Here is a 25,440-nt window from a genome sequence, read left to right on the forward strand (position 1 = left end):
TTTTCTTTAACTTTACCCAGATGCTGGTTTTCTTCCTCTAGCCCTAATCAAATGATATGCAATGTAGACAAGTAATAATGGCAAGTAAGGAAAATAATCTGGAAGACTGATAAGAAACTTAGTGTCTCTTCAATGATAAGCATTTGGGGACCATTTAGCAGGTCTGCATCCCTGGCCCTTTGTCTCTCACCTGCCTATAAATTCCCTGTGCATCACCCCGGGGCTATCTTGTCCCCTCTGGGCAGGGGCAAGCCAGGAGCTGTGTCCTCTGCTTTATCTCTAAATAAAGACCTCGCACATGCTCTCCTACCTTGAGTGTTTGCAAAGTTCATTCTGTGAGCCTGTGAACAAGAACTCCATCATCAGCTTCTCTGAAGGGACCGAAGACTGGGAGCCCCTAGAGCCTGTGCCTGGGTGCACAGTAGCACACCACGGGCCAGAGGGCCCTGCCAACTCCCCAGAACACGCCGGGTGGGGAAGGTGCGCTGCAGCCCACAGCCATGTGAGCCTGGTGTCCCAGCACCAGCAGCCCAGGCTGTGTTGCGCTTGCGGCCCCTGCACACACCGGGGGAGGATGGACCGCTGGTCCAGTGACCACCCAGCAGGCCCAGGGCTGCTGCTTTGTTTTAGGGCCCAGAAGCTCTTCTGTGTCAGCTTGAGACTGGTGGGCCGTGCAGGATGACAGGTCTGACCTGTGCCACAGCCCTGCCAGGTACCCGCCTGCCCTTCTCCTGCCCAAACCTACCTCCCTATGTGGCTGGGGAGCCTGAGGTCATCCCTGGGACCACCATGTAGGCAGATGGCTCTGAGGGTGCTGTGCGCAGGGCCAGGGGAAGGAGGTAGGGGTGGCCTGCGTGTCCAGATTTTACCTCCTGTCACCTGGTCACCTGAGGCTGTCAGGAGGGCCCACGTCTGCTTCCCCAGTCCCAATCTGGGGCTCCACCTGCAGCATAAGGCCTGGAGAGTCTCTCCCTCCTGGAACCCCCCAAGGGGGTGTTTGTGCTGATCCTGGAGCTCTCCTCCAGGCCAGGCCTCCCCTCCTGGGAGGGTGAACACATCCTGAGAGTCCTGGGGGAGCGTGTGGGGAGATTCAGAGCCAAGTGCCTCGGCTCAGCCTCCCCAGCCATTTGTCACAGACATCAGGCCACTCAGCCAGGACCCAGGAGGAGGACACCAGGGGACTCAGACCAGCCTGGTTTGGGGATGGGAGGCTGAGGGGCACTATGGGGGAGGACTGGGAACCCGGGAGCTTTGGGGGGTGCTCTGAGGTGTAAAGCATGGAGAAAGTGGGCTCAGACAAAGCCCCCCCAGTGGAAGGCATGCACCTCTTGGAGGTGCTTTGAGAGACCAAGTTCAAAGTTTTTCGCAAAGGAATTTTCTGGAATGTGTGGAGCAGCTGTGCCTCATTAAATGGGACAGTGCTAGACTGGCGCACTGCAGCCCTGGGATCTACTTGGGTACATCTGCAGTGGTGTTCAAGATGTGAAGAGACACCCTGGGGTTTCTAATGAACAAGATTTGGTGTCTGATCATAATCTACAGGTGACAGGAAATAAGGTTCAGTTTCTGTTTGAACAGCCCTCCCCCGTGTTGCTGAGTTGTGCCAGCCTGGGGCTTGGAGCGCCCTGTTCTTCCTCAGCACCTTATGGGGGGAGGACAGAGCATGGAGGACAACCTGGCAGAGGTCAGGGCCCCCATGCGTCAGAGAGTTTGAGGCTGGGGTGGGGTGGGCTGGGGCACAGGATGTCCGCAGGAGGGGCAGAGCTTTCAGAAGAAAGAGCAGTGTGGTGGCAATCCGTTCAGCATTTATTATATTCTGCACAGGGATGACCCCAACCCCCAGGAACCATAAACCTCAGAGACAACACCCAGAGCACACTGCACCTGGGGAGGCTATTTCTCAGGGATGAGGGGAGGAAGTTGTACAGGGAGCTCCCCTGTAAGCAAGTCCCGGTACCCTGTGACAGTCGGCCACCCCTGCATCCTCGGATGCCTCCGCTGGGCATCAGGAGGCCATGGTCCCTCGCAGCACTGCGCTGAGTCTATTTCCATCCTGGGAAAGGCCGGGCCTCGTGAGAACAACACCCACCTGTTCCTGGAACCCTGTGGCTATGACTCAGTGGCTGACGGCGCCCAGGGACAAGTTGGTGTCATGGCGGGAGGCCACCTGTACGAAGGGGAACATCCTCCACACGGTGGGGCGGCTCACCTCTGTCCAACGGGCCAGAAGCAGAGGGGACGACACAGCACGAAGGTGGCCAGGTGCGCCGCAGCTACATACGGGTCCTTGAGGATGCAGCGGCAGCCTGGGGAGCTGCCCGAGTCTGCCGACGGAGGAGGTGCCAGAGCAGCTGCCCCGGCAGAGGCTCGGGATGAGCAGCGGGAGGAGGAGGAGCAGCAGGCAGGCTGGGGTCCTGGGGCGCCAGGTGCCGCCTGCCCGAAGGGGAAGAAGGTCTCCTCCACATGCAGCCAGGACACCAGCAGGGCCGAGGGCCCGATGACAGCAGCTACAGGGCCACGCGGGTGAGCAGAAGAGACAGGTTATCCCGGGTTCCCCCCATTATCCTGCTTCCACCCCGTCCCCACTGCCCTCTGGGCTCCAGGCCCTGTGCAGAGGGTCCTGTCAATCACCAGCACCCAGGGAGTCCCTGTTACGGGAAGGCTTCTGAGCGTCACCTACTCACAGAGGAGGAAACTGGGTCCCAGAGGGGGCCGGGAACCACCCTTCAGTCTGGCACAACCGATCGGCAGTGGAGCGGGATTGCAGCCGCACCGGTCTTTAGGACGCCCCCACACCGTGCATGGCCCAAAGCTTCCCTGAGGCTGGGGAACAGCCCACCCCCTGCTGATTGCCCCAGCCCAGAAACTCACCTGGCCCTGGCCCATAAGTTTAAATCCTGAGGGACCTGAAGCACTTAAACAGTCCTTTTCTGCCTGCCCTCTGACCTGGGGGCTCCAGCTGGCAGGACAGGCCGTAGCTGCAGGACAGAGGGACACCTGTGAGCCCCTGGAGCCCCATGGCAGGGGACCCTTCCCCCAGAGCCTGCCGGCAGATACAGCCCACACCCCACTCCTGGCAGCCTCACCTCTGGTCCTCATGCAGGAGCTTCACTCTCCGGAAAAAGGACAGGAAGTGCTCCTTGGGCTCCAGGTCATACTGCCTGGCCAGGAACTTGTATGTGAGGAGCTCCACTACAAAGTCAGTGACCTGGGGCAGAGGAAGGACAGGATGCAGACGAGGAGGGGGGTGAGGAGTGGGGCACTGGGATGATCCCAAATCTATGCTCACAGAAACCTGCCTTCCTTCCAATGCCATCCAGCCTTGCCTGTTCCCACTGTTGGGTCTCCAGCTCCTCCTCCAGGAAGGTGGCCTTGATGCCTCCCAATCCCCCACCTTACAAAGCCTTTAGTCTCCTGAGCTCTCCGTGTCTTAACTCTCAACACACGTTAGACCCAGGGGATGGCCCAGACAAGGTCCTGTCCAGGGGGTCTTGACTACATCCCTCACCTTTCATGACTGGGCACTCAACTCTCTATTTTATACCATCACCCTGGAAGGCAGCAAGGTGGCAAAAGTACATTGAAACAGCCCCCTGAGCCCAGAATGAGGCCGGTACGTCCCCACCCTTTCTCAAGGTGGAGGACCGCCAGGGCTCTCCAAGGGGCAGGCCTGCCCAGAAACAGCACCCGGGCCTGGCCTGGGCTCGGGGCTACCGAGAAGCGGGAACTGCATTGGGGAGCTGAGGCCTCAGGCGGGAAGGCACTGCCAGCCCCCGATGTGCTTCCTGCTCTGAAGGAGCAGCATCCCTCCCCCTGGGCAGGGCCTGACGGGGAGACCAGTCCTGCCCACAGGCTTCCCCCTGGAGCCCTCAGCCCCGCCTGCCCTGGGGCCAGGACCGGGGCTTAGGTGGGCCCTTCTGGCAGTCCTCTCCAAGAAGCCCAGGTCCTGGGGTAGAGGGGGGACTCAGGAGGGGGTGACTGGTGCGGAGAGGTTCGGGCTCACTGGGGGCTCTCTCCTCGCTAAACCCCACCATCCTGCCCCCCTGAGCCCTGCCGGGTCACTCACATCCACATGATGTTCCTGTTGTTTCTCTAAGGCATCGTACAGGATCAGTGCGAGCGGCGGGATCATGCCCTGTGCGACCGGGGTGGGGAGGTGATGAGTCCCCACCTGCCTCAGGGGCGCCCACAGAGCCTCCCCTGAACCCCACACCCGCAGCCCCCAGCTCCCTTGGACCACCCTGTGCGGCCTCCCCCCTTCCCTTCGCCCTGCTCTCCCCTCCCGGGCCCTCCCAGGGCTGGCTTTTGGCCATTCCCAGGACCTGTGGGCCCGGCACCTGTCCTCCAACTTCCCCCTGTACCCAGCTGCTCTCGCCCCCCTTCTGGTCACACCAGAGCTGGCAGTTCAGAGCTGGTGGGACCAGGAGCAGGTGCAAGGTCACCCCACCGCCCTGACCCTGGCCACCCCACTCTCACCTGCTTCTTCATATCCTGGGATGCCCTGGGGGACTGGTGCCATTTCCTCACTATGGCCCTCGCGTCCTGCAAGGTGCACGACACTCAGGTGCTCATGCTCCCCTCCCACGTGCCTCCCACAGCCAGACCGTGGTGGATGGATGCCTTGCCCGAGCCCCCTGGCACCTACGCTATCCCCACCTCCAGCAGGCTCTCAGCCCAGAGCAACCCCACCTCCGGCACACACTCATACTCATGCGGGTCCTTGGGCCATGGACACCGCCATGAGAGGGTCAGGGGAGGCCCCTCTGCCTCCCAGGGTGCCCTGAGCACTCACTGTCACCCGGCAATCAGCACGGCTCCCCTCACATGACCAGGGGGGTGCACAAAGCTGAAGCACTTCTTGTGGTCTCTGAACCCTTGCTCACCTGGGAGGCCCGCCCGCCAGGCTGACGGCAACCCTCCATGTACACATGGGGAGCCTGAGGCCACAGAGGGGTCATGACAGGCTCAGGGGACCCAGGGGAGAAGCCGACCTTGCTCAGCCACAGGCCCCAACCCTGCTGCCGACGCCACACCAGCCCCAGCCCTGACCGGGGGACTGTCCCCTGGGTCCTCAGTGGATGTCAGGCCCGCAGTCAAGTAGAACAAGGGAGGGAGACAGACGAGGCCCTCATGGGCCTGGGGGACCCTACTTTCCCTATCAACTTCCCCTGCACACCCCGCACTCCTCGAGTCTTTCCCAAAGCTGTGCCGCAGCGCAGCAGAGGATTTGCCCCAAGAACCCCTCCCTTCCAGACATCCAGCCCCCATTTACCTCGAGGAGCTGCTTCCCTTTAAGCCCCTTGTTCCTCTTTTTAAGTTTTCTGTAGATCCAGGAGCTCTTCCTACGGGGAGGGGAGAGGAGGAGGGACACATGCGGCCAGCAGGCGGAGAGTCTCGGGGCCGACCCCTTTTCCCAGGGATCCTAGAAGGCCCACTAGCCCACAGGAGGCTTCCCACCACGGCCCTGAGCCCTGGAAATCTGTGGCCTGCAGAGGGGGCTTCATGTTTCCACCCAGGGCCTCCATTCCCTGTTCTCCCGGGGGCGAATCTGCTTTGGGCCAGGTCGCTGTCCTTGGGGCAGAGACCTCCTGCTGCAGAGCACAAGCTCCAGATCTCCAATGGGCTTCACCCCACACCTGACATTGGAGGAAACTGATTCCTGCACGGGTACCCCTGGCCTAACCCACAGGGAGCCAGAAGAGCCCGCCATCCCCGCCCCTATGCTCTGCCACCTCCCAGGAAGTCTCAGCACACTGAGGGACACCGCAAGATGTAGGCGTGTCCCTGTCCACTCAGGTGCCCCGGTCCCAGGGACAGGACTACCCACCAGGAAACATGTCCCCAGGTGTTCTCCAGGCGACGTACATGAGGGTGCTGCAGGGCGACGATGATGGCACGGAAGGACCCGAAATTTCTGAGAGCCAGACACTCCTGGGAGGGAAGACAGAGCTGAGAGCGTGGCCTGCTTCTCTGCTCTATCCCCCTATGAACTCCTGTCCTTAGGAAGATAGACACCCAGGGAGCCCAGCACACCTGGTACCTGCTGAGCAGCCCTCCTGGGTGGAGGACTGTGGCTCAACCCAAGGAAGGGTCCAGGGATGGCTGTCCCACCCCCGGGGCCTGCTAGTCCAGGTCCACAGGCACCCATCCTGAGAGCTGGCAAAGGAGGGGACCCCGGGGGCCGTCCCATGACAGACCTTGGCCACCTGGATCCAGAACTCCACCACTCGGGCCCTGTCCTGGGCTGTCGTGCTCGGGCCCCCGAGGCAGGAGGAGATGACAAAATGAAACGTGGTACCAAAGTGCTTGATGACGTTAAGGATGTTGGGGTTCAGGAGTACAATGGATTCCCTCAGTGGATGTCTCTCTACATAGACCTTGCATTCACCACGTTCAACCCTACTGTACAGCTCCTGGGGATGACAAGAGGTGTCATCCAGCTGTGCCCCTGGTGCCCCTGTTCCCAGGCTGGGTCACTGGTCAGAGCTGGGGCACAGGCAGCTGGGGATGTGCTGTGAGCCTTGTGGCCATCCAGACTTCAGACCCCGTCCACTGAGGCGCCCAGGACCAGATGCACAGGACCCCAGAGTGATGGGACACAGAGGGGCTTTGCTCACAGGCACCCTCACTCACGTCTTCCCTGAGGCACAAGGCAGCTCACCCTGCCATCCTGGGGCATCTGCCTCTCATGCTGCCACCCCGTGGATCCCGATCCCCACTCAGGTGCAGTTTCCCCTGAAACAACTCCACCCAGGGCCTTTGTTGGTGTCTGTGTCTCCCACGCAGTCAGGTCCATGGCAGGGGCCTCTGAAGTGCGGAGGCCATAGGAGCCTGCCAGGCCAATGGCCCGAGGACCTAAGGCCCTGGCAGCACCTCCCTGAGCACCCCTCCCCTGCCCTGCCCCTCCCAGCCCAGCCAGGCTCTGCACACCTTCCCTCCGCTCCTTCTCATTGGTCTGTAAGGATCCCTAAGGGCCAGCCATACTGTCCCCATGTGGTCAGTAAGGGCATAGGGGTGAGGAGAGTCTCCCAGGGCACATGCTGAATCCGTGGGGAAGCTGGGACATGTGCCCAGATCACAGGAGTCCACGTCGGAATGGCAGGTCTGGGGCAGCCCGTGACACAGGGAAAGCCCACCCCCGACCCTGAGATCCTGCTCCGCTCACCGCACACATCAGGGTCAGCTGCTCGGCCACCAGGCGTGGGGCAAATGCCAGGATGGTCTGCTCCTCCTCCTTCGGCAAATCCCGGGTGCTCACGGTACAGGGGCTGGTGGGCTCCAGGACCACCTGTGGCTCTGCCCGGCCCTGTGCCATTCCTGCAGGTGCCATGGGCCCCGTGCCCGAGGACTCATGGGGCTCCAGTTCGGGGCCTGAGACCACTCCTGTAATATCCCAGGGGCTCGCAGCACTGGGGCTGGTGGGCTCTGGATCTGGAACTGGCTCTGCCACGCCTGGTGCCATTCTAGCGAGTGCCCTGGGCCCCAGGCCCGAAGGCTCATGGGGCTCCAGTTCAGGGCCTGGCCCCTGGGCTGAGGCCTCTGCTGGGACATCCTCCGGCTCTGCAGGGGCTGAAGCAGGTGACACTGGCCGTCGCTCCAGCACAGGGGTCTCAGGGAGCTCCTGGACGGGCTCTAGCCATGAAGTCGGCCCTCCCCGTGTCTCTGGAGCCAGGTGCATCTGCCGTAGGTCTGGACGAGGACACAGAGAAAGGGTCACCCCGGGGCTGATTCCCCGCGCCTTATAATCACAGAAGAGCCCACACTGCCTTGAAGGGAACCCCAGTCCGGGAAGCCCACCCTACATGGTCCTCTGGCCGCAGCCCCTCACCTTCCAACTCTGCCACCGTGGGCCCCAAGTGCTCCTCCTGGACCAAGTGGTGGAGGACTCGGCCCACCAGGGTGGATGAAAGCTGGCTGGCATCGATGGCGCAGGGCACATGCTCGGGCTCCCAGGCAAGGCGCCTAGCCCATCCAATCCTGGGGCTGGGGTAAGGCCGGGGGGTGGCAGAGTGAGAAGCCTGGTCCTTCCAGCCACACTGCCCTCCGGGTCCACCCTTGTGTGGGCCTGGCAACTGTGCCCTCCCCTGCCTGTCCAGGCACCTGCCCGTCCTCCTTCCTGACCCTGCGTGTTTGTCCTGGGACCCCATCCTCTCCCATCCTCCCGAATAGGAAGTCCCCAGTTGTCAGGCCGCCCATGGGATTCCAAAGATGACTGACCTGCTAGGCTCTGCTGTGGGCTCCTGGGGCTCCAGCTCAGGGCCTGCCAGGGGGGCCTAAGGCCACTGCTGGGACATCCTCTGGCTCTGCAGGGGCTGATGCAGGTGACACCGGCTGTCGCTCCAGCACAGGGGTCTCAGGGAGCTCCTGGACGGGCTCTAGCCACCATGCCGGCCCTCCCCGTGTCTGTGGAGCCAGCTGCATCTGCCGTGGGTCTGAAGCAGGACACAGAGAAAGGGTCACCCTGGGCCTGATTCCTCGCGCCTTACAATGACAGAAGATCCCTCACTGCCTTGAAGGGAACCCCAGTCCGGAAAGCCCACCCTACATGGTCCTCTGGCCGCAGCCCCTCACCTTCCAGCTCTGCCACCGTGGGTCCCAGGTGCTCCTCCTGGACCAAGTGGTGGAGGACTCGGCCCACCAGGGTGGATGAAAGCTGGCTGGCATCGATGGCGCAGGGCACATGCTCGGGCTCCCAGGCAAGGCGCCTAGCCCATCCAATCCTGGGGCTGGGGTAAGGCCGGGGGGTGGCAGAGTGAGAAGCCTGGTCCTTCCAGCCACACTGCCCTCCGGGTCCGCCCTTGCGTGGGCCTGGCCGCTGTGCACTCCCCTGCCTGTCCAGGCACCTGCCCCTCCCCCTTCCTGACCCTGCGCGTCTGTCCTGGGACCCCATCCTCTCCCATCCTCCCGAATAGGAAGTCCCCAGTCGTCAGCCCGCCCATGGGATCCCGAAGATGAGTGACCTGCTGGGCTCTGCTGTGCACCCCCTGCCCCAAGGCCTACACGCCTCCTCCACCCACTTTGTGCACACAGGCAGTGCCCCCTCCTGGCCCAGTGAACGCTCACTTTCTCAGATCCTCCTCTGGCCCCTTGTCATGCCCCCCATTACATGAGGAGGCGGTGAGGGTATCGCCCGTGATGCTTCCCGGCTGTGACCTGCGGATGACGCCTGAAGTGACTGCCCGACTCCACACGGGACGGGGGTCCCAGTACTGTGTCTGCTTCCTTCACTCAGTTATGCTAAGTGTCCCCAAAGGGTCTGCACAAAGTGGGTGCTTCATACCTATTGTGGCTGAAGGAAGTCCTACCCGAACCTTCCGAGGTACCCCTCTGCTGTCCCCAGAGGTCCCTCGTGTGGCCATGATGAGGACAAGGACCAGGCACAGCCACAGGGAATCGTGATCCTCCATTCCAAAAGGCTGCTTCCCTTGTGCTTTTCCAAATGAGCCAGGCTCCAAGCCACTGATGGGTGAGGCCAAAGGCTTCTCATCGGGTAAAGAGAAGTAAGCCCCAAAGTGGCCCGGCTTCGCCGGCAGTTCTTTCTGCACTGCCAGGCACCAGGGAGCCCCTCTAAGCTCCTCTCGTGTTACCCATGGGCACCGTAACAGGCTGATCGCCAACCACCCTGCCTGTCAGAGGAGCACGCTGAGGCTCAGACACATGTGGGGACACTCAAGACACACCGCGGGCTGTGGGCAGAGGCCCGACTGTGAGGAGGAGGGGGTGGGTGCTCACCAGGGGAGCCGCTGGCCCGTGGTCAGCTGGTCAGCGTCCTCGGGAGGGAGTGTGGCCTTGGGTGCGCTCCAGCTGGTGTTTGGAGCTAGTTCCACTCGTCCCGTGAGCTTTCTCCCCTTCCTCCTCATTCCTGTCCGGGGCACCCTGCGCTTGGGGACATCAGTCCCATGGACAGATGGCTCAGGTTCACGCTGAGGGGGGGCAACAGGGAGATAGTCAGTGGGAAACCCAGGAACCACTAGGACAAAGGAGGTTTGCACCTCACCCGAGAGCCCCCAGCCCCCTGAGGTGCGAGCAAGGAGCGGCACGGGGTGCCCCCCGGGATCGAGGTTCCAGGCTCTCTGGAGTGGGTCTGTTGACCAATCTCGTGGGGCAGCCCTGGGAGGGCCCTGGCCGGTTACCAGGCTTGTAGTGGGGTCCTGGAGTGTAGGCAGCCTGCCCCAGGTGCAGGGGAAATGGAGTAGGTAAATCCATCAGTCAGGTCCTCCTCGCTCCCCAGGGTGGAGCTCTGCAAAGCCAGAGCCTGGTAACGAGGGTAGGAGGCAACCGGGGCTGCGTGGACCTCCCCGCAGGGAGCAGTGTGGAACCCAAACCCTGCCCCTGAGACCAGGCACAGAGGGCCATCTGCCTAGACATCCAGTCCCTGGGGGAAGAAGAGGTCACCCCCCGGGCTCAGGATTAACATGTGAGTGGAAGTACCTGGTCCCAACACTCACCTCCATGTCCTGAATGATGAGACCAGCGCTGTGACACTGACTGCCCCCCTGCTCCCCAGCCTTCAGTCCCCGCATGCCCCACGCCCACTGCACACACACAAGGAGCCGGGGGGAAAGGTCAGCCCGGGATGGGTCACACAGTGGCCTGGTCCTGGAGGTGGCCCGCTCTAGGCTGCCCTGTGTTACCTCGGGGCTCCTCGGGAGACACGGACAGAGGCGTTGGAAGTGTTCTCTCAGCCAACGCCCACAGCGAGCAGGAAGACTCTCCCTCTCAGCTTCCCTGACTCCCATGCCTTCAGAAGGCTCCGCACAACAAGACCGCATGTTGCTCTGTCGAGCGCCTCCGGTCAAGTGAGCAGGACTGGGGTCTGCGACCAGGAGCTGGGGTCCGTCCGGGTCACAATTCACGTTCTACTGGGCGTGTCTTGGGTGTGATCACCTCTTCACGGGTCCACTTCCAGGGCCCCTACCTGCATTCAGACATGCCCACACGCCCCCTCTGGGCTGCTGACTGCCCACCCTCCTGGCCCTTGCCATGCTTGAGTACACAGATCTCCACCAGATCCCTCCCCTTGCTCTTTGGCAATGACACCAGGGTCCCAGCTCTGAGGAGACAAGAGCTGAGCTCAGGCCGCTCTTTGTCACCAGTTCCCTGTCCTGCTGAAGCCATAGTACCTCCCAGGAGCTGCCCAATGTCCCAGCCTGCACAGGGAGGGTCATGCCAGACATTCCTCCCTAGGGACATCCCCAGGGATACATGGATGACCCCTCCAGCTCTTGGGGGCTGGTGTCACGTGTGTGTGACTCACAGACTCAGAGATGGAGGAATCCCAACCAGGCTTGGCACGGAGCGTGGAACAGCACGCAAGTCAGGCTGGGGTCCGGGCCTTGTGATCTTGGCAGGTCCGTTCCCCGCTAGGCCATTTTCAGGTGTGCACCTGGAAGGGGGTAGCAATGAGAGGGGTTCCAGGTGTTGCCATCTCCTGCCTTCCACCTTCCAAAGGTCCAGGCTGCTCTCAGACTAGGTGCTTTTCAGACCAATCAGTAAATGGGTCAGAGTAGCACACTGGAAATGAGGTCTATGCTGCCTCTGAAATCCGAGGTGGTCCACCAGAATGCTATGCTTTTTTATTTTTGGTGTGAAGAGGGGTCAGATACAGCAGCTTATTCATCACCTTAGAAGGGAGTGCTTGGCATGCTCACACGATAGACTTCTAGAAACTTCTCTAAGGTGAAAGACCCCTGAATTTTTGTTGGATTTATTTCCCACCTTTCGACACGTGACTGATCTTTCAATATGCTTAGACTAGTTGTACTTCCCGATCACTGGGTCCAATCGGTATAGTACCATCAATGGGATGGGCCAGTGGGACGTCTTCTGGAAGGAAAAGGAGAATGAAGATTCCTTCTGTCCAAATGACAACCTAAGTCTGGAGGACTGATATGCCTCTCAGATAGATTTCTCTCCTTGTCCGCTGAAAGCTAACTGCCCTGCTGGTCTTTACTCACAGGAAGAGAACAAAGAGCATTTTCCTGACCAATACTTACACACTGGGTGCTTGGGGACCAAGTGATGAAGCCCCATGTGCAGCAGTAACTGCAATCTGAGACAGTCTGATTACGTTGACAATCATGCACTGGCATCTACAAGATTCATCTCTTTTCGGAGTAGGCCAAGTGAGTGACTTCAACAAGGGTATGTGGAATCACCACTCCGACATCTTCCAAATCCTTGGTGGTGACACCGGTTTCTGTACTCTCTCCTGGAAGGCGTTACTGCTTTCAATGTGTACTTTAGAGGGAATCCTAGAGGCTTCTGCTCGAGCTACCGCACAGCACGAATTCCTTGCCGGCACAGTCCCCTGTGGCTAGCGAGGAGGAAGGCAGGAGCTCTGCGTTCCTCCAGGACAGCTCGGCCTTGGGCTCTGACACCGAGGGAGCGGCACTGTGGGCACTTGGTCGGGGGGCCGCTCCTGATACGGAAAACCGGTCCTCGTCCCTTAAGCCAAATCACAAAAGACAGTGACACGGTTTTGAGGAAAGGAAAGAATAGTTTATTGACTTGCTAGCAAACGAGGGAGTGGCAGGCTCCTGCCTTAGAGAACCACCGTCCTCCTGACACACAAGCGGTCAGGGCTTTTCAAGGGGAAATGGTAGGAGAGAGGCTGGGGTGCAGACACATGAAGTAGCAGCTTGCAGGGGTCCAAGCACACATTCCTGCACCACTTCACTAGCTTTTACTTTTTCTTTTCTGCTCCTCCTCAGTCCCCTGGGACAGGATGCTTTTCGAGTCCCTTTTTTAGTGAACTTTACTGACCTTAATTCCCTCTCATCCTGCTCCTATCTATTTTTCTGCCTAACACTCCCAAGACTGACCAGCCTCTCGGTAAACATCTCATAGACATGCAAACACGCACTTCAGGTCTACAATGGGTGACACCCAGGCAAGGATCCTGGCTGTAATTTCCATTTTCTCCACACCATTCTGGTTCTTTTAACAAAAAGAGAGAGGTCCTGGTTCAGCCCTTAGTAAACATAGCTACTTGACTGGTGGTGGGAGGAAGAATTTCTTCTGTCCCTCGAGGTTCCCTTACCTGGTCTAAGAAACAAATTGACATGAATCAGATTAACAGGAGAAAAAGTAACAAAATTTAATTGAGTACATACAGGGAGGCCATAGACACGTGTTCCACAGACAGGGTGTGGGTAAAATTGTAGTATTTCCAGAATCTCTTGGCCTGGCTATAGTGCATCTCCGTATCAACAGGTGTTTCCAAGGGGTGGAGAGAAGTTGTCCGTCTTCACGTCAGTGGGTAATCACGTAGGCGAACGAGGGCTTATCTGCCCCAGAGAGTTTGGTGGGAGTATTTGGTCTCTTCTACTGCATCAGGAGAGAGACGCAGGGCGACTGCTTCTAGGCAATAAATGGCTTTTAAACATTATTTGTCCCTTTGCCTGATTTCGCTTTGAAAGGTATTTTTGCCCTGGGATCTGCCCTCCCTGGATTTACACAGGGAGAACCCCTCACCCCGTGGGGTCCCTGCCCCTCACCCCAGGGCCCCCATCCCTCATCACAGGGCCCATCACCCCTCACCCTCAGGCCCCCCACCCGTCACCCCAGGGCCCATCATCCCTCACCCCCCAGGGCCCCCCCCCTCACCTCAGGGCCCATCACCCCTCACCCCCCATGTCTCCCCGCCTCACCCCCAGGGGCCCCACACCTCACCCCAGCACCCATCATCCCTCACCCCCAGGCCCCCACGCCTCACCCCTAGGGCCCCACTCCTCACCCCAGAGCCCATCCCTCCCTCACTCTGGGACCCACACCTCTCACCCCAGGCCGACGAGATGCTTTTGTTCCTTTAGAAAGATATCTAGAAAATCTACGGTCACTTGAAAATTAAGTAACTTAATAACACGTGAGTTATTTACAATAGCTAAGAAATGGAAGCAACCTAAGTAAGTGTCCATCAGTTGATAAATAGATAAAGAAGAGATGGTGCACATACACAATGGAATATTATTCAGCCATAGGAATAAAACGAATCCTACCATTTGCAACAACATGGACGGAGCTAGAGGGTATTATGCTCAGGGAAATAAGCCAGGAGAAAAAAGACAAGTACCAAAAAATGATTTCACTCACCTGTGGAGCTTTAAGATCAAAGCAAAAACTGAAGGAACAAAACAACAACGGACTCAACCCAAGAATGGACTGACAGTTACCAAAGGGAAAGGGACTGGGAAGTGTGGGTGGGAGGGAGAAGGGGAATGAGGGGCATCGGGATCAGCACATGTAATGCAGGGGGTGCGCGGGGAGGGCGGTACAACACGGAGACGACCTGTAGTGACTCTACAGCGTCTCCCTACGCTGATGGACAGTGACTGTAATGGGGTGTGTGGGGAGACTTGATAATAGGGGGAATCTAGTAACCACATCGTTGCTCATGTGACTGTATTAATGACACCACAATAAAATAAATAAATAAATAAATAAAAACACGTGGGTCATCTCGAAATATTAGAATGTACATTGAACAAAATAAAAGTCCCCGTCTGACAGCTCTCGCGGCCAATGAGCGTGCAGCGTCCCTCGAAGGCCCGCCCCCGAATGAAGGCCGTCGCCACCAATGAGCTTGGGGAGTCAGGCTCAGGCCCTCCCCCGACTGACCGCACCCGAGGCCAGTGAGGGAGCGGTTCCGCCGAGCAGGCACCCATTGGGCGCGCTCGTAGGAAACATATCTCCGGCGGCGGCGTAGTAGCTGTAGGCGCCGCAGCCGTCACATTGAAGAGTCAGTAGGTTCGCGAGCGCCGCGAGGAGGAGCGGCTCCCGCAGCTCAGTCCGTGCTCTGGTCCGCCCGTCCGTATCCGGGTGCCTCCGGCCTGCGTCCCGCCCGCGCAGCGAGCCCGGCGGAGCCTTGATGGTGGACCGGCGCTGTGCTCGGCTGCGCCTTCCTCCCGGCGCGCAGGCCCCGGCGGCACCGGCGATCGGCTCGGACTTGGAGCCGCCACCCCGTCCGGACCTGCGCTCGTCCAGCTCTGCCGCCTCCAGCCGTGCACCGTCGGACCTGCTGCGGAGCGTCCAGAGCGGGCCCCACTTCAGGGGTGAAGGCGACAGCGACGGCTCTGTGGGGCCGCAAGGTACGTGGCGGCGGGGCCCAGACGGGGGCGCGTGGACCCCTGCCTCCGCCTGGGGGTCTCGGTGGTGCCGGTGAGGGGGCTATCGTGCGAGTGCTCGGTTGGCGGCTCGGAGCCTGCGGGGTCGTGGGGCGGCCGACGCGGGTGCTGGGTCCTCGCTGGCCCCGTACCGGGGCCGCTCCGCCGACCTTCCGCCGCCGGCGGGGGACGGGGCCACAGGCGGAGGGGCCGGGGCCGCGCAGGCAGGGAGGCCCGCGGGCGTCTTACCGCGTGTGGAGGTTCTCGGCGGCGGCCTCGAGGGCGAGGGCCGAGCGAGCAGAGGGTCAGGCGGGACCCGCGGCGGGGCGGCGGGGGAGAGGCCTCCGGAGGCCGCGCCTTCAGAATTAAAAGTGTTTTCCCGAGGTGCCTGTGGTCCTTGCCGTTGGGGATTCCCGATTCAGTTTCCTTGCCGGTCATTGGTCTGTTCAGGTTTTTGTTTCTTCCTGGGTCAAGCCGTGGACGGTTGCATTTTCCTAGAAAGCTGACCATCTTCTAGGTTCTCCACTTCGTTACCATATAATTTTTCATAGAATTCTCTCATAATTCTTCATATTTCTGTGGTGTCCGCAGTGATTTTTCCTTTCTCATTTCTGATACTGTTCATGTGTGTAGACTCTCTTTTTTTCTTGGTAAGTCTGGCTAGGGGTTTACTATTTTGTTTATTTTCTCGAAGAACCAGCTCCTGCTTTCATTGATTCTCTCTATTGTTTTATTCTTCTCTATTTTACTTATTTCTGCTCTAATCATCATTATGTCCCTCCTCCTGACTTTGGGCCTCACTTTTTCTTCTTTGTCTAGTTTGGTTAATTGTGAGTTTAGAGTGTTCATATGGGATTGTCCTTCCCTGAGGTAGGCCTGTGGTGCAATATGCTTCCTTCTTACCACCGCCTTCGCTGAGTCCCACAGATTTTGCCTTGTTGAATTATTGTTGTTATTTGTTTCCGTCTATTGCTTGATCTCTGTTTTTATTTGGTCATTGAGCCACTGGTTATTTAGGGAGCATGTTGTTAAGCCTCCATGTGATTGTAGGCCATTTCATCGTCTTTGTGTAATTAATTTCTAGTTTTATACCCTTGTGGTCTGAGAAGCTGGTTGGTACAAAAGGCTCTTTTTGTGGCCTAGTATATGATCTGTTCTTGAAACTGTTCCGTGTGCACTTGAGAAGAATGTGTATCCTGCTGCTTTTGAGTGGAGAGTTCTGTACATGTGTAAGGTTCATCTGTTCTAATGTGTTGTTCAGTGCCTCTGTCTCCTTACTTATTTTCTGTCTGGTTGATCTGTTCTTTGGAGTGAGTGGAGTGTTGAAGTCTCCTAAAACGAATGCATTGCATTCTATTTTCCCTTTCAATTCTGTTAGTATTTGTTTCACATATGTAGGTGCTCCTGTGTTGGGTGCCTATATATTTATAATGGTTATATCCTCTTGTTGGATTGACCCCTTTATCATTACGTAATGTCCGTCCTTCTCTCTTGTGACATTCTTTGTTTTAAAGTCTATTTTGTTCAATACAAGTACTGCAACACCTGCTTTTTTCCCCCTATTGGTTGCATGAAATATCTTTTTCCATCCCTTCAGTCTTCGTCTGTGTATGTCTTTGGGTTTGAAGCGAGTCTCTTGTAGACAGTATATACATGGGTCTTGTTTTTTTATCCATTCAGTGACTCTGTGTGTTTTGATTGTTGCATTCAGACCATTTACATTTAGGGTGATTATCGATAGGTATGTACTTACTGCCATTGCAGGCTTTAGGTTCGTGGTTACCAAAAGGTGAAGGGGGTACCTTCCTTACTACCTAAGAATCTAACTTACCTCACTTAAGTATGCTATTACAAACACAATCTAAAGGTTGTTTTTTTTTCCCCCTCCTCATTCCTTGTATATTAGGTATGGTATTCTCTACTCTTTGTCTGTCCCTTTTTATTACTTCTGGTGACAGCTATTTAACCTTAGGAACACTTCCATCTATAGCAGTCCCGCGAAAATACCCTGTAGAGATGGTTGGTGGGAGCTAAATTCTCTCAGCTTTTGCTTATCTGGAAATTGTTTAATCCCTCCTTCAAATTTAAATGATAAATTTTATTTTTATTTTTTATTCAGTTGTTATAATTTTTTGTATGATTAATCTACAGTTACATGAGCAACATTATGTTTACTAGACTCCCCCCATCATCAAGTCCCCCCCACATACTCTTTGCAGTCAGTGTCCATCAGTGTAGTACGATGCTGTAGAATCACTGCTTGTCCTCTCTGTGTCGTACAGAAGCCCTCCTCGTGCCCCCCCCCTACATTATGCTGCTAATAGTAGCTCCCTGGTGATATCCATGTTGCTGGTCTGCAGACTACACTGGTCATGGTGAGGTTGCAATAGAGGCTGGATAGGTAGGCAGGTCCAGATCACGGGGGTCTGGTGGGCCGTGTGAAGGGCCTACAGTGGATTTTGAGGCTAGAAGGGATGTTGGATTTGAGTTTTACGAAGCCGACTCTAGCTGCTGGGTGGGGAAGGATGGTAGAGGCAAGATGAGAAACCCGTCCGAAAACCATAGCAATAGTTAGATGATAGATAGTGGTGGCCTGGGCTAGGGTGTGTTGACAGAAGTTTATGTATCTCGAAGTCTAGATATGAAGCTGAGCCCTGGTTTCGAGCTGGGGGAGGGGGAATAAGGTTCCACAGTTTAGTGAAGAGGCTGGATGTAAACATAAAGGGTCAATTCCTACACTCTTCAGTGCAGCAGAGGACAGTGTGTGGATCTTTGAGCATGTGGTGGTGGAGGCGTTTGCCAAACTAGTCTGAGAGGTTAGGGAATCTTCACTGGGAGGCTGACAGTCAAGTTGCAGTCTGAAGCTTTAGTAGGAGTTACACAGACAGAAGTGGTACCTGTAGAAGTGATGATGGAGTGGAGAGAAAGTCAAGGTGATTCCTACTGGGTGGAGCCCCATCCGGGGGTGCTGCCTCTTCCTCAGATGGGGAAGGCTCAGGGGAGATGATTTTGGGAAGTCAAGGGTTGTGTGTTGGCCACGGTAAGTTAGAGACAAGCAAGGGGAGGTATGGAACAGGCCATTGGAAGTGGAATCTGGAGCTCAGGAGAAAAATCAGGATGCTATTTTGAGAGTCATTTGCATATGGAGGTTTCTTGAAGCTTTGGGGCCAGAGAAGGTCACCTGGTTTCAGAAATGAGGGACAAAGCCGCCCAGGACCAGCAAGAGGCAGGTTAAACCAGTGATATGGGAAAAGGAAGAGATGGGTGTCCTCTCCTGGAAGCCTCAAGAGGAAGGCATTCTGAGATGGGGTGAGTTTGAAAAAGATGTGGGAAGAGAATTGACTGTTGACTTTGGCAAGTGTTTGACCTCTGGTGACCTTGGTAAGAGCTGTTTCATTAGGGTTCAGGAAAATGTAGTAAGATTATTTCAAATAGGCCTATCTTTAAGATGTCCGACAGGGGGAAGTGTTACTCTTGGTATGGCCTCTTGTGTCCCCTCGGTGCTGGTACAAATTTGTACACCTTACCTTGCAACTTGGCTATTTCCATTTAATGGTCAATACACATACAGGGCACTTTTGTTCTGACCAGCTACACAATTCACAGGGAAACTCTGTCGTAGTACATGTGAACAATCCTATATTTACTTGTGATTTCTAGGTTTCCTCCTCTTTATTTTTCTCCTTCCCGCTTCGTTGAGATAAAATTGACAGACCATAAATTTCACATAAGCTGTGAAATCTCCCGTCATGGCATAATGTGTACACCCATGAAACTGTCACCACAATCGAGATAGTGAGTTTCCTCAGAGAGTTTCCTCATGTCTGTTTGTAGGCAATGCTTTGCCCTGCCCTCAGCCCCTGGCAACAACTGATGTGATTTTAGTTCCAGTAGCTCTGTATGTTTCAGAGAGTCATATACACAGAATCAGCAATATGTATAGTCTTTGCTACACTGGCTTCTTTTAACTCAGCTTCCTATACTGGCAACTCATCCATATTGTTCCCGTTTGTCTCTGAGGTGTGTTCCATTATATGGAAGGACCACATTTTGTGTTGCCTTCCATTTATTGGTGGGCATTTGGGTTGTTTCCTGTTTGGGGTGGCTTGCAATAGGGCTACTAGGAACCATCTCATTCAGATCTTTATGAGGATGTTCGTTTTCATCCTCTACTGTGTTTTTATTTCTCCACCAAAATTTGGGATCCCTGTGGAACTCATTTTTGTGTGTGGTCTGAAGTAGGGTTCAGGCTTTGTCTTCTGGGCCCTTCAACAAGGGAAGTAACACCTTCCGGTGAAACTGCAGTGCCCCCTTCGGGCTCCGTCATGTTCTCCTGTGTTCTTGAACTCGTTTCTGGATTCCCACTGGCCGTGCTCCCCAAGCCACTGGCGTACTGTCTGCAGGACAGTGCCTTTTGCTGAGTCATAAGGTAGGTGTCTCACCACCTTCTTCATGATTCTTGGCCTTGGAAGCTGTTGAGGTGGGTGTGGGCTGACTCTCAGTGACACCCTGCTGGCTGCAGAAGAATGCTGGCGCCTGTCCCCGTGCCGCCCGCATGAGGAGTGGAGTGGGAGACGGTAATATCCCTGCGGTTGAAGCCGACACAGTTGCGGAGGGAGGGTGAGAGGAGGCTGCTATTAGCCTTGAGGAACCCTGCCATCTCTTCCTGGAAGCTTGAAGGCATCTCTCTAACAATGGCTGGGTGCTAGTCGGCACTGTCCCAGCTAGTTGGACGGAAGCCCTCTGAGGGCATGTGTCCACCTTGCCTTATTCCTTTCCATGCTTTTTGGGACCCTGGGTGCCTGGCGCAGGGCTTGGGGCTTCGTAGCACTTGGGTGGTGTGGAAGAGAGGGCTGGGGACAGTCCCCCTCCCTGCCACCCACTCCCCATGTCAGCTTAGATGTGTCACTTCTCCTTTCCACGCTCTGGCCCCTGTGAACAGGGGTATTGGGCTGGTTCCACGCTCTGGACCCTGCGAACAGGGATATTGGGCTGGCCTCTGATTCGGTTCCCTGTCTGCCTGGAGCCTCTGAGTCAGTGGGAAGAGGCAGGGTAGCTGCCAGCTGCCTTGTCTGTCACGGTGAAGGTTGAGGGTCTGCACTTCCTGAGCATGACCTTGGGCACAACACTTGGTCTGCCAACTTTCTGTGATGTCCCCTGAGAAGCGCGCCTGATTCTGGCCCCTGCCTCATCGGGTCAGGGTTAGAAGCAATGGTGGTTTTTGGCGTAGAGCGTGGCTGTTAGCAGTGCCAGCCAGGTAGATGACAGCTGGAAGGACCTCTGGGCGGGCCTTTTCGGTAAGCTGGCTCTGCTTGATTTTAACAGTAGCCCATGCACCTTGTAACAAACGGTATCAGTCCTGCAGAGTGGCAAATGGCAGACGCCGTTTCTACCAGCTTCCTGTCCATAAGGGAGCTCAGTCACGTGGTGTCCAGGTTGCCGCTTCATTGCATTCCCTGAGTGGCAGCTGGAGCCGAGCAGTGGGGTCCCTGCTCCGTAGCAGCTGAAGTGGCAGATGAGCGGGGGCCCCGGGAACACTTGTCACTACTTGCCTTGCACCGGATGGCTCAGGCTGTCCCTGGGCCGGGTTACTCAGCTCCCCCTCAGAGGGGCCCTGGGCTTCTCTGCAGCTTTCAGCTTCCAGCATAAGAAATAGGCCCGGAAATAATTCTGCTGCTGGAATTATTCCTCCACACATGGGTGCAGAGGTGTCCACTGCGATTGTGTTGATAAGAGGGACAGATTGGGAAGGATTTCAACAGGCCCCAGCAAAGAGCCAGTGACATAAGGGGGCAGCTCCGTGGCTGTCAAAGAGAACGGCGGTCCTGCTTTTGGGAATATATGCTGGTTACCCTACAGACGTGACTGTACCTGTACAGATAAGTAGGAAGTGAATGTTTAGGGTCATGTATTGCTGCACGGTTTGAGGTTAGCAAAATGACTGGAAGCAATCCAGGCAGCCCTCATTAGATGGCTGGTTAGACAGACAGTGGGTCAGGCACACATTGGGGCCCCTGCAGCTGCAGAGACAGCCAGAAGTTCCCTGGGGGCCGATGCGCAGATCTCCCGGCCTAACAGCCAGAAACAGCAAAGTGCATAGATAGCCTTTGGGGGTGTGGGAAATGCTTATATCTTGATTGTGGTGGTGGGTTTATTGGTTGTGCCTTTGCCAAAATGTACTGAACCGCGTGCTTCAGATGCATCAGTTACACCCCGTAAAGTCGGTTAGGATTGAGGGGGGAAGCAAGGAACAAATCAGTGGGAAAGGAGAAGAAAAAAATCATTCACAATTGCTCTCATTTGCATAGAGACCCCCTGAAGGAACCACGAAGCATGTATAAAAAAGGGACTTCCTTTTAGGAAAAGTGGGTGGAGGGACAGGGAGGGAGGGAGCTGTTTCCTCTTTCTGTAAACTAGGTTTTTGAGCCAAATGACTATCACCAACTCCACATTGAAAGGGACAAACATGAGTGTTCAGTTTTGAACAGTCGCGTTGTGGTTGAGCCGCAAGAACACGTGCAGAGCTGTGTATCGTGTCTCTCTGTGTGAAAAGGGGGCGATATTTTGATTATAGTGGCATTAGCTGTGGCAGGAAAGACGATGGTGGCTGCCTCTAGGGAGGTGGGCAGGGGGGAGCGAGGCTTGCCCCGTGTTGTACCCTCCTTTCTGTTTGGTCTTTGTTGAGATCACATCCACGTGTGAGGCCACTTGGTTATGGATGAGGTTGAGAGCAGCAAGTGGGGAGCCCCGACTCTGATACCTGGGGAGGTAACTCACCAGTGCGGTGAGGAAGGGGTGTTCACAGCACACATTCAATTTTTGCAACTATTATTTTATTGAATATTTGTAAGTGACAGACGAATGCTTGATTCAGGAGAAAGCTTTCCCTCCCTACCGCCTCACTGCCCCCACGCAGGCTGGGGAGCCTGGCCGTGGGGCGTGGTACTGCGGCCGGTGCCCATGTGCACGCTGCTTTTACATGCATGGGCATCCCTGTCACTAGGGCCACATGGCACATTTCCTCATCTGCGGTTCTCCTTCCTGCTCTGCTATGGGTGAGAACACCTGCCCATGGGGTGGGGGTCCCAGGAGGGCCCCTCCCGCCCGCTGGCAGGGAGGCCCCTCTGCCTCAGGCCTCAGACTGAAGTCCTTTTGTGTGCTTAGGCCTGGCTCGCCTTGGCAGCCTGGTCTTGAAGAGGGACTTGCCGGAGGCCTCGATGTAAGTGACACTCATCTCTTTGGGTCTGATCTCCACATAAGCGAAGCCACCCAGCGAGTCCTCAGCCCCGTAGTGGAAGCGCAGGTAGCCTTTGGGGACCTTGCGTAAGTGCTTCCTCGAGGGCTCCATGAAGTTCCCAGCCCCGCTCAGCACATAGCCCACGCCGTTCTTGTCCTGCAGGTACTGTGCACAGAGGGTGCCGGTCAGTGGAGCCCCCAGCTCCTCAAGGAGGTCGACCCCAGGCTCTGTGCCCCCCTGTTTGAGTCCAGGGTCAGGTCTGTCCCTGACCACAGAGTCCCCTTGGGCGAGACACAAAAAACCCCCCTGGGCCTCAGTTTCCCCACCTGTAGTAGCGCATAGCTTCTATTTACAGCTAGACAACTGATTAAGCAATTAGCAATTGGCAGCCAGGATGATGGCTTCTAGGGAATTTGGAGTGGTTTTGCTGGCTAGAGAGCTTGGAGCCTGACGGAGAGTGACATTTGAGGGATCCCCAAACAGCAGGAGGATTCCAATGTGCTATGTGGCACATTGGCCAGACAGGCGCCCCCCCTTGCCTGGTCCCCTCCCCCCTGCAGACCCCCTCACCTGCAGGTTGTGGTCATGGCCGCACAGGTAGGCAGTGACCCCATTCTTGGACAGCAGCGGCACCAGTTGCTTGACCATTTAGTGGGTGGGCCCGTGCTCAGCAATGGACCACACTGGGTAGTGCCCAGCCACCAGCACGTAGTCCTCCTTGGCTGCCGCCAGCTGCTTCTTGAGCCAGGACAGCTGCATGCGGGCCAGCTCCAGGTCTTGCGGCTTCTCGGGCTGCTGGCTGAGGAAGTCATCCGAGTTGCCACACAGTGTCACTGTGTCCAGTATGAAGATGGCCACGGACACGTTGAACTGGGGGATCTGGAAGCGCAGGTAGTAGAAAGGTCTAGGGAAGTTCCTGTGGAGGGCACAGAGGTGGTGGATGCATGTCTTGAGCAGAGAAGCCCTGGGTCCAGCTCCAGGCAGTGGGCCTCTTTGTCCACCTTAGCGTGACTCACCATCGCTTGGAGATGCTGGAGTAGGCGATCTGTGCTGAGGCGTTCCCCAGATGGTCATGGTTGCCAGCCAGCACGTACCAGGGCACATTGCGGAGGGCCGGGGCAGAGAATACATTCTCAAAGGTCTCCTGCAGCAGACATAAAGGGTGCCCCGCGGACCTGGGGTCAGGCAGCTCCCCACAACTCCCTGATACTCCCACCAAGTCAGGGACCAGGGACAAGGGAGCGCTCTAGGTGTGCACACACGTCAGCGTCCCTCCGCCTCGCGAGTCAGAGGTTCAAGTGGCTTCTCCACATGTTCTGCCCCAACTCCCATCCACTCCAGGGTCACACACCTGGAACCTCTTGTCATTAGCATCCTGCACACCAGGGAAGTAGAAGTTGTCCCCCAGAGACAAAATGAAGTCTGCGCCTAGGATCTGCACGGTCCTGGCAATCTCCTTGGCATTGGCCATTTCCCGGGCTGTGTAGAATGGCGCATTGGGGACCCCTCCCCAGTCCCCCACAGCCACAAAGCGCAGAACGGGGTTTGCGCCGCCATCAGCCAAGGGAAGCGCCAGCGAGATTTGCAGGCTGAGCAGCACGATCTACACGTCCATCTGGGAGGGGAGAGAGAGGCATCTGGGGGCCCAGGGCTGAGGCATGGGCATCAGGCCCCTGGAAGCTCAACTTGCCCTGCCCTGAGTTGGGGGGGACAGCTCCCTGCAGGGCTGACCCGGCATGAGCCCCTCGGTGGTGCCCTAGTTCCCAGGACTTCAGGACAAGACCTGGCTGGGAGGGACAGTGAGCTGACGGGCTCCAGCCAGGGCCCAGGAAGAGTGGTCCTGCAGGGCCGTCCTGCCCTCCCTCCTCCCAGGCCCTGCACTCACCCTGGGGGAAGCACAAGCCGGTCAGCCGGAGGCTCAGGGAAGCAGGTGAGCTCCTGGGTCAAACCAACAGTCCCTGAGACTTTATTTCCTGGGGCGGAAATGGGTCATTAGTGAGGATGATGCAGTTTCTCCGTGGGCTGTTCCAGAAGCCCTCCCCTTGGGTCATGTGAGCCGTGGAGTTCCCCAGCACTGGACACGGGATCCAGGGTGGGGGTCTGGCAGCCAGTACAGCCAGGCCTCCCCTCCCAGCCTCTGTGACTGTCCACTTGAGCTTGTTTGTGCCATGGGCCTGAGGTGCCCCGCTCTCTGTGAGTGTGTCATGCATACTTCTGAACCGGTGTGCTCCAGCCACATCATCTTGTGTCGTGCTCTCCCAGGTCCTGTTTGGCTGCCTGTGTGGAGATGTCTGTTGCCTGTGTGTAGCGAAGTGTGCCTGCCTGGGTCACAGGTCTGCTGCGTGCCAGGGAGTCCTTTGTGCCTGCAGATGTGGATGTGTGCGCTGCGCCTGCAAGGCCTGGGCGGTGTGTCTGTGACGTGTGCCTGAGTTCTCAAGCGCAACTGTGGTGGATGATGATGGTCTGTGTGTGTCTGTTTTGTGTGTGAGTTGCACTGTGTCTGTTGTGTCTCTCACGTGAGTTGTGTCTGCTGTGGATTGTGTGTTTTGACAAGCTCTGGATGTGTGTCCCCCTCCCCCATGTGTCAGGGTCCCCCTTTTCCAGGAAGTCCAGCCCACACCTTCCCCTCCTCGCTAACCCCCATCCCTGCAGGAGGAACCCAGACAGGAGGCAGCTGGTGACCCACCAACGTGACCACTGAGTTTGGACCCTCACTTCCTCAGCAGCTGTAGGCAGGCCCTCCGAGTGACCACAGCCCCTGAGGACAGGCAGGCAGGAGCTTGGGGAGTGGGGACCCTGCCCTTGTGGCCTGTCTGACCTGCCCCTCAACTTCACTGCCCACCCACCATAGGTCCCTGCAGTCCCTTGCCAGGGTGGATGGGGGCGCCGGCCCCTACTTCAACTCTGAGATCACAGGATCAGCGAGGACGGATGGCCCGCCCTGTGTGCCTCCCACCCTCGCGGCCCAAACAAACGGGGAAGTGGGTCACCAGGGCAGGCAGAGAGCCCTCCCCAGGGGCATCTCACCTGCCGGTGGGCCACGGCCCCAGGAGCTGCCAAAGCGCCGGTCGCTCACCGTCGCGGGCGCCCAGCTTTAAG

The 25,440-nt window shown here is 57.1% G+C and overlaps 2 protein-coding genes and 1 pseudogene across 7 annotated transcripts in view; 1 reads left to right on the top strand and 2 right to left on the bottom strand.

Moving 5' to 3' along the window:
* LOC108395889 (uncharacterized) overlaps nucleotides 1-25,440 on the top strand; it is a 100,680-nt gene that overhangs the window by 16,860 nt on the left and 58,380 nt on the right. The window lies entirely within an intron of this gene.
* LOC140845773 (uncharacterized) lies at nucleotides 1,768-15,542 on the bottom strand. The gene is made up of 17 exons (XM_073220762.1): nucleotides 15,094-15,542; nucleotides 14,625-15,019; nucleotides 12,278-12,421; nucleotides 9,998-10,110; nucleotides 9,733-9,923; nucleotides 8,639-8,726; nucleotides 8,218-8,273; nucleotides 7,829-7,983; nucleotides 7,166-7,689; nucleotides 6,198-6,413; nucleotides 5,828-5,931; nucleotides 5,273-5,342; nucleotides 4,477-4,542; nucleotides 4,067-4,135; nucleotides 3,087-3,208; nucleotides 2,872-2,978; nucleotides 1,768-2,507 (listed from the first exon to the last, which is right to left on the bottom strand). Exons 1-16 carry the CDS (start codon nucleotides 15,540-15,542, stop codon nucleotides 2,891-2,893), a joined length of 2,850 nt encoding a protein of 949 aa, XP_073076863.1. The 3' UTR covers nucleotides 1,768-2,507; nucleotides 2,872-2,890.
* On the bottom strand, nucleotides 21,435-23,956 carry LOC140845651 (tartrate-resistant acid phosphatase type 5-like; annotated as a pseudogene).

Source organism: Manis javanica, chromosome 13 (assembly GCF_040802235.1).
Source record: "Manis javanica isolate MJ-LG chromosome 13, MJ_LKY, whole genome shotgun sequence".
Taxonomy (NCBI): domain Eukaryota; kingdom Metazoa; phylum Chordata; class Mammalia; order Pholidota; family Manidae; genus Manis; species Manis javanica.

Coding starts and splice junctions, on each gene's coding strand:
- LOC140845773 (XM_073220762.1), bottom strand. CDS start 15,542: ATGACCGGCAAGGAAACTGAATCGGGAATCCCCAACGGCAAGGACCAC. Junction 12,422..14,624: donor CGCTCCCTCACTGGCCTCGG/GTGCGGTCAGTC, acceptor TTTCCGTATCAG/GAGCGGCCCCCCGACCAAGT. Junction 8,727..9,732: donor ACGGGCCAGCGGCTCCCCTG/GTGAGCACCCAC, acceptor GCCTTACCCCAG/CCCCAGGATTGGATGGGCTA.